General features: G+C 46.2%; 1 protein-coding gene across 1 annotated transcript; it reads right to left on the reverse strand.

Moving 5' to 3' along the window:
- Positions 1 to 5,979: 5,979 nt before the first annotated feature.
- On the reverse strand, positions 5,980 to 7,390 carry LOC133784084 (protein rad9-like). The gene is made up of 2 exons (XM_062223598.1): positions 6,944 to 7,390; positions 5,980 to 6,810 (listed from the first exon to the last, which is right to left on the reverse strand). Exons 1-2 carry the CDS (start codon positions 7,317 to 7,319, stop codon positions 6,353 to 6,355), a joined length of 834 nt encoding a protein of 277 aa, XP_062079582.1. The 5' UTR covers positions 7,320 to 7,390; the 3' UTR covers positions 5,980 to 6,352.
- Between the last annotated feature and the right edge of the window lie 874 nt (positions 7,391 to 8,264).

An 8,264-nucleotide genomic window follows, 5' to 3' on the forward strand; every position in this document is an offset into this window, starting at 1 on the left:
CCATCACCTCTTGGGAGAGCTTTAGGAAGGAGTTCTGCAGGCAGTTCAGCACTGCCCGAACCCCTCCAGTTTATGCCAACCACTTGGTGGATATTAGGCAAGGCAAAGATGAATCTCTCAAGAACTACATACAGAGGTTTATGAGAGAAGCCAATCGGGCTACCGCTGTTGGAGATGAAGGGAAGATGGTTGCGATCTCCTCGGGTATTATTTATCGAAGTCCTTTGTGGGACAGCATTCACCGCCATCCAATTTCAACTTTACAACAGTTCTTGGACCGTGCAGATAAGTACATGAAGTTGGACGATGCCATTGAGAAAGGAGAGAACGGGTTGAACAACCCAAGTGGATCGGGGGATACTCCAAAGGATAGCGGAAATGATCAAGGCGGTAGTAAGAAACGTGGGAATAACGGGTCTGACCACCGCAGTGAGAAGAAAGCTAAGTCTGGGTCGAATGACAAACCTACGAAGTATGAACCTCGATTCACCAACTACACTACTCTTTCGGCAACCCGAGCGGAGATCTATCTAGCCAGCCATCAGGAGGTCCCTTACCGAAGGCCCCCTCCAATCAAGAAGGAAATGAGTAAGAGGGATAAGAACAAGTTCTGTCGTTTCCATGGAGACTATGGTCATGACACGAACGAGTGTAACCACCTTAAGGATGAGATAGAGTTTCTCCTCCGTTCGGGGAAACTAAAAAAATATAAGGCAGAGAAGACCCAGGGAGAGGGAAGCAACAATAATCCTGGGTTCAAGCGACAACGGTCCCCACCTTTGCAACTTGAACCTGTGGACTTCACACTAGATACAATATGTGGAGGACCACATCTTGCGGGTGATAGCAGCAAGGCGAGGGAAAGATATGCTCGCACCCTTCGTCATGAGTTGAAGGCAGCGTCCACATCCGAGGTTATGACGGTGGAGGAGAGACCATCAAAGAACCCAAGGTATGAAAGTGAGTCCCTCACCTTCACTGAGGAGGATGCCAAACACGTGAGGTATCCTCACAATGACCCTCTTGTAGTGACAGTTCAAATAGCTAACATGAAGGTGAAAAGATGTCTGGTTGATACGGGAAGTTCCGTAAACATTATTTATAAGTCCTCTTTTGAAAAAATGAAGCTATCCATCAATGACTTGAAGCCATGCTCTCACGTCATTTACGGGTTTACTGGAGAGGGACTATCACCAGCTGGAACAATAAAGTTACCAGTCACCACGGGGGAAGCTCCCAAGCATGAAACCGTGATGACTGAATTTTTGATTGTTGACTGCCCGTCTGCCTACAATGTGGTTATTGGTCGACCACTACTCACCAACTTGCATGCGGTAGTTTCAATTTGGCACCTCTCTATGAAGTTCCCGACCAGCGTTGGCGTAGGCTGCATCCAAGGAGACCAAAGGGAAGCTAGAGAGTGTTATAATGCCTCCATAGCTAAGGCAAAGAAAGGTGCCAAGGAAAACAACATGATTGTGTGTGTTGAAGGAGGGGAAGTGGATGAGATGGACGTAGACCAGAGTCTTGTCGTAGTAAACGATGAAGAGGTGTTGAAGGAGTGTGACCAGGAGAGCACTCCCAGTTTGAAAGAGCAGAAGACCCCATCAGGTGATGAAGTCACCAAATAGGGCGTTGCCCAAAGCGAGGAAAGAGATATTGATCCTCGCTTTGGGGATTATGAGAGTGATGTGGGACCGTCCGAGGAGTTAGAGGAGGTCCCTATAGATGAGAATGACCCGACAAGAGGGGTCAAGATTGGGAAGAAATTGAAAGCTGAGGTGAGAGCACAGCTGATAGAGTTCTTGCGAAGGAATCAGGATGTCTTCGCCTGGTCTCACAAGGATATGGTGGGTATCTCACCAACTGTGATCAGCCACGTGCTCAATGTAGATGAAAGGTATCCAGCGGTACAGCAGAAGAGGAGGTTACTTGACAAGGATCGAGCAAAGGCTCTTAAGGAGGAAGTAGAGCGGTTGAAGGAGAACGGGTTTATTAGAGAGGCATACTACCCAGCTTGGGTTTCAAACCCAGTCTTGGTGCCTAAACCCAATGGAAAGTGGAGGACTTGTGTAGATTTTACTGATCTAAACAAAGCATGCCCGAAGGATTGTTTCCCTTTACCGAGAATAGACCAGTTGGTGGATGCAACCTCTGGTCACGAGACCTTGTCCTTCATGGACGCATATTCGGGATACAACCAAATCAGCATGCATCCTCCTGATGAAGAACATACCAGCTTCCGAACGGATATAGGGCTCTATTGCTATAGAGTGATGCCCTTCGGGTTAAAGAATGCAGGAGCTACCTACCAGCGCTTGGTGAATGGCATGTTTCGTGACTTAATCGGCAAAAGCATGGAGGTATACGTAGATGATATGCTGGTGAAGTCGAAGGAAGCTGGGGGGCACGTGGGAGACTTAGAGGATTGCTTTGCAATCTTGAGGAAGTATAACATGAAATTAAACCCCCTCAAATGTTCGTTTGGAGTGGGTTCTGGGAAATTCCTTGGGTTTATTGTCAACTCCCAAGGAATAGAAGCAAACCCTGAAAAGATCAAGGCTCTCATAGAGATGAAGTCTCCCACAAGAATAAAGGATGTGCAAAGCTTGACTGGGCGGATTGCGGCTCTAAGCAGGTTCGTCTCAAAATCAACGGACAAGTGCGTCCCGTTTTTTAACCTGCTTAAAGGAGGCAAGAAATTCGAGTGGACCGCAGAGTGTGAACAAGCTTTCCAGGCGATAAAGGAACATTTGGCTCAACCTCCTTTTCTTTCTAAACCAGTTGATGGAGAGGACCTACTTGTATATCTAGCAGTCACGGAACACGCTGTTAGTGCTGCTTTAGTACGTGAGGAGGATAAGGTGCAGCACCCAGTGTATTACGTTAGCAAGCGTTTGATAGGAGCGGAGTCCCGATACCCCATGATTGAGAAGTTGGCTTACTGCTTGGTACTTGCATCACGAAAGTTGAGGCCGTATTTCCAAGCACACCCCATCAAGGTCCTCACTGACCAGCCTCTTCGCCAAGTTTTGCAAAAACCGGAGTCGTCTGGTCGGCTACTTAAATGGGAGGTCGAGCTAGGCCAGTTTGAAATCAAGTACCAACCAAGGACTGCTATTAAGGGTCAAGCCTTGGCGGATTTCATCGCTGAGTGTACCGGAATCGTTGAGGTCCCTAACCAACAGGAGAGTGTTACTGGGTTAAAAGAAGAAGTTCCTGCTTGGCAACTTTTCGTTGATGGATCGTCGAACGAGCACCATTCAGGAGCTGGGATTATACTAGTCACACCAGAGAAGCACCGAATTCATTGTGCACTGAGGTTCGGATTCAATGCTTCTAATAACGAAGCAGAGTATGAGGCCCTCTTAGCAGGCTTGCGACTGGCTAGAGATGTACATGCCCGGTCGGTGGAGATAAACAGTGATTCCCAATTGGTGGTTTATCAAGTATTAGGGGAGTACCAGGTGAGGGGCCTACGCATGGTGGCATACTTAAACAAAACTAAAGATTTACTAGCCCAGTTCGAGGAGTATACCATCAAGCTAGTACCAAGGGAGCAGAATTCCAATGCTGATGCTCTGGCAAAGCTTGCAAGTGCGAAAGATGCCGAAACACTGAATATAGTTCCAGTAGAGTACTTGGCAGAGCCAAGTATTGATAGAGAAGAGGCCATGCCGATTACGATAGTCGACACCTGGATGACTCCCATCATTGCTTACCTTGAACATGGGACACTCCCAGATGGTCGTAATGAAGCAAGGAAAGTTATGAGGCAAGCTGCTAGGTACACCATGGTGGATGGAGTGTTATATAGGAGAGGATACTCCTTACCTCTCCTCAGGTGCATAACCCCCGACCAGTCAAAGAGCTTATTAGCTGAAGTGCATGAGGGGTTTTGTGGAGATCATGCTGGGGGGCAGAGTCTATCTAAAAAGATCTTGAGGCAAGGATTTTTCTGGCCTACTATGAACGAAGACTCTATGCAATATGTGAAAAGGTGTGACAAATGCCAAAGATTTTCTAAGGTACCCAGAGCACCACCAAATCTTTTGAAGCAAATGCAAAGTCCGTGGCCTTTTGCAGTATGGGGCATTGATTTGATCGGGAAGTTACCCAAAGGAAAGGGAGGAGTGCAATTCGCTGTGGTCGCGGTAGATTATTTTACTAAATGGACTGAGGCCGAACCATTAGCCACGATTACATCGAAGAAAGTGTTGGACTTTGTTGTTAAAAATATAATATGTCGCTATGGTCTACCTAAAAAGATAGTGTCTGACAATGGCACCCAGTTTGACAGCGACATATTTACCGATTTTTGCACTCGGCATGGCATCACCAAAAGTTTCTCCTCGGTGGCCCATCCTCAGGCCAATGGGCAGGTTGAAGCAGTGAACAAAACATTGAAGGACACTTTGAAGAAGCGCCTGGAACAAGCTAAGGGTGCTTGGGCAGATGAGTTACCAGAGGTCCTTTGGTCGTATAGGACTACCGCTCGGACGGCAACTGGCCATACCCCATTCTCTTTAGCATATGGGTATGAAGCCATGTTACCTGTGGAGATAGATCCACCCTCTCATAGAAGGACCGTTTACAACCAAGAGGAGAACCATCAGTTGTTGGCAGAATCATTGGACTTCCTCGAAGAGAGAAGAGAGGAGGCAAGCCTCAGAGTAGCAGCTCATCAGCAAAAAGTGGCACGCTACTTCAATTCCAGAGTGCGAGATCGAAAGTTCCAGGTCGGAGATTTAGTCCTAAGGAAGGTGTTTGTTAGAGACCCAGCAGCTGGTGTGCTAGGACCGAACTGGGAAGGACCATATCAAATTGAACAGGTCTTACCGCCCGGCACTTACAAGCTTGCTCGATTGAATGGGGAGCTGATCAGAAACTACTGGAATGGCGAGCACTTGAGAAAATATTATCAATAAATACTACTTGCAGAGTAGTAGCTTTGTATCAAGTGCTTAACTTGTTATTTAAGTTTATTGTTTGTGAACTGGTTATTTGCTACCCAGTCGCATTATTTTGAACAATGTTATTTTGTTTGGAACTCGTTGTTAGACACGTTTTGTCATTTATTATTACGAGTAATAAAAGAGACCACACGCATTGTGGTCGTACCTTGCTAAAAACTTTGCATATGTGTTGATTATTTTTGTTGGGCAGTGTTCAACTGTCATAATAATTTAAACAAAACAGGTCTTTTAAAAACTAAGTGTAAATATATACTGGACAGTGTTCAACTGGTCGGTATCATAATATGGAGGACCAACGTTTAGATAATATTTATGTAGTGGTCAACTACTGATATATTTTCGTATATTTCATGTGTTTCACGAGTAGTAACTACTCGAACAAATCCGATCAAGTAGTAAGTGATCAAGGATTTATCCACCCTCAATCACTTGGGGGGCACATAGGGTATACTGGTATGTATTTCAACACAGGCAATAAGAGCACGAGCAAATATGTTTGTTTTTGGGCTGACTTGTAAGTTTAGGAGTCTAAAATAGCCGTTAAGCTAACTTGTTTTACAAAGCTTAAGTAACTTAGAATTTTTCAAATTCTAAGTTAAAAACTGATATTCGTGTAACAAGACATTTACGCTCATAAAAAGTTAGAGCAATAAGAGCATGAGGAAGTATATTTGGTGTGAACTTATGGAATGGTAAAAATTTCTAAGTTAAAAAACTAAATTCTCATGTGAAATTAAAGGCATCTAAAAACTTTGCTATGCACAATAAAAACTTAAAAGTTTGAAATTGTCAGCAAGGAAAGAGTAAAGTGCTAAATGTCAAAATAGCTCACTAGTTCGAGCAACAAAATACAAAGTAAAGTAGACTGTGATGAACTATGAGAGGGAGTCACAGGCGAGCTCCTCTAGAGGGTTGATCGACTCCCTCCTCTGCATCAGCTGCTCCTCTCGCTCGAAATGATATAGTAGAGCAGGTTGGGGCGAGTGCAGGAGGGTTGGCAGCTTCTTCAGCGGCTCTTGCTTCACATCTGGCAAGATCCTCTGCTTGGGCCTCCTTGGGGAAACAATCAAGATTAAGAGGCTTGTTCAGCTTCCAGACCTTATAGAAGCAGTCAAAACTGGCCTCCTCAAAGCGAATCAAGTCAAGCTCTTTTTCTTGCTTCAGCTCTTCGTTCTCGCTAATCAACCTCTCATTGTCTCGAACTAACTCTTTAATATCAAGGGATTGCTTCTCCAATTGAGTTGTCAAGGAAGCATTGTTTTGAGCCTGCTTTTTGAGAGACTCGTCCCGTTCAGCTATAGTTCTCTCTGCTTGCTCCAGCTTGGACCTGGCCTCCACCAGTTGATCGTCCTGCACCTTGATCAGCTCCTTGTAATCTACGGCTCGAAGCTGAGCATGACCAATGGTGACAAGTGACTGCATGGAAGACAAAAAGTTAATACAAGTAAAAATACTAATAACAAAGTATCTCGAGGAAAAATGCTTACCTTCATCAATTGAGCGAGTCCTCTCTTCAAAACAACTTCGACACTAAGTCGAGGGTAGGAGTCTAGGCTTTGAAGCGTCGATGCATCACGGCCAATATCCTCAAGAAGCCCCTTGCCCAGGTCGCTAACAGCACGAAAAAGCTCACTCGAACTACCCTGGTGAGTAGGAGTTAGGCTCGCAGAAGGAGGAAGGGAAGAGGGGGTCAATGGCGGAAGTGTAGTCGGTCCCCCAGGTTGCCTCCCTTGACTTGGCGGTACTACCTTCTGAATCTTCTGTGGAGGCATAGAGCCACTTCCATCACCAGTTTTCCTCTTTGAAGCAACGCAATCTCTGAACATGTCTGAATCTGCCAAGGATGAAAAAACAAGATTGTTAGAGAAATAAACATAATGAAACATATGCAAGTGTATACTACAATTGTGATACTCTCTAATTACCAATTATCAAAAATATTCCTATTTTCACTAGGCATGTGTTACCTGCGTTGAAGATCTGATCAAGGAACTCATCCTCGTCGTCCGAGGATGAGCTAAGTTCCCCTTCAACCTGGATAGCTTTTCCTTTCCCAGGTTGAGCGGGAATAGTAGATCTACGCTGAGGATCAGGCTCTCTAATGACTAAGTCGCCAGGTCTACGGGAAAGCGGAGAAGGCCCAGGAGAATGCCGATCAGTCATTTGCTCTGTGCCCTCGTTAGACTGACCAGGCGTGTCGTTCTCCCCGGTGGTACTTTCCACCACCAGATCCTGCTCACATGGCACCAGACTCACCATCTGAAGAAGGTCCAGCGTGACCAACTTTTTTACATCCTTCTCTTTAAGACTCATGTTAGCCAATTTCTTGGCCCGCCTAAACATCCCTTCAGTAGGCAATGGTCGCTCAAACGGACCCGAGCGCGTAAAAGCCAAGTTGTTGGCCTCAATATCCAATGTGAGGAAGTATTCCTTATGATACTTCCCGGCGTTTGACTTATGGGAGATGCCATTGAGATATGTAACCCCCCTATGCCTGTGATAGAAATGGAAAAAACCTGAGTTGTTGTGAGAAGGGTTGGTCCGAAGATCAAACAGGTAATGCACCTCATGAGGGGTGGGCTCGTCCCAACCATTCAGAAAATAAAGAATATACAGCGCAGAGAGTGCCTGTATCCCATTCGGCGTGATCTGAAATGGGGAGATGTTGAAGTAGTCTGCTACGGACCGGAAATAGATGTGCAGCGGGAGTGTTGCTCCAGCTTGTACATGGTGCCTGGACCAGGCGCAGTACCTTCCACCGGGCCTATTGGCTCTTTGATGTGAGCCCGGACATGTCACGTTTGCCCCGCTCAAGCCTAAAGCTTCAAGATGTTTCTGGAATAGCGCGGGAGTAAGTTTGGAAGCTTCGGCAACGAACCAGGAGGGTTCTTCTTCTCCCTCATCACGTGGCTTCTGGACAGCCAAATCCTGAATCGCGGTAGCAAGTTTCAGGGACGGCTTTCTTGAAGCTGTGGTAGTGCGGGTTTGATTGCGCTGTACCACCTTCTGTACTGCTCTGCGGGCGACCTGCGGATCGTGTTCCTGAGGGAGCCTGTTAGATTGCTTCACCCTCATCGTCGACTCAGAAGTTTGTCGAAGGAACTGTTCCTCGTGGAGAAGATATAAGGCTGAGCGGGGGAGGATCTGTTTGAAGCGGCGAAGACGATCCTCTGGAGTGTAACCGGTAGACGAGCCTGGTGAGGAATCGCTATTCAAGGGAGTTTCGATTGTCTGCGGGGCAGATGATTCAGAGTCCGTATGATTGTCACCTCCCCTGTAGTCAGAGCG

This window comes from Humulus lupulus, chromosome 6 (assembly GCF_963169125.1).
Source record: "Humulus lupulus chromosome 6, drHumLupu1.1, whole genome shotgun sequence".
NCBI lineage: Eukaryota > Viridiplantae > Streptophyta > Magnoliopsida > Rosales > Cannabaceae > Humulus > Humulus lupulus.

What these genes read in the sequence shown, in the direction of transcription:
- LOC133784084 (XM_062223598.1), bottom strand. Translation starts at nt 7,319, where the DNA reads ATGTTTAGGCGGGCCAAGAAATTGGCTAACATGAGTCTTAAAGAGAAG. An exon ending in TGATCAGATCTTCAACGCAG is followed by an intron (nt 6,811 to 6,943) that starts GTAACACATGCC and finishes CATCCTTGGCAG; the next exon opens with ATTCAGACATGTTCAGAGAT.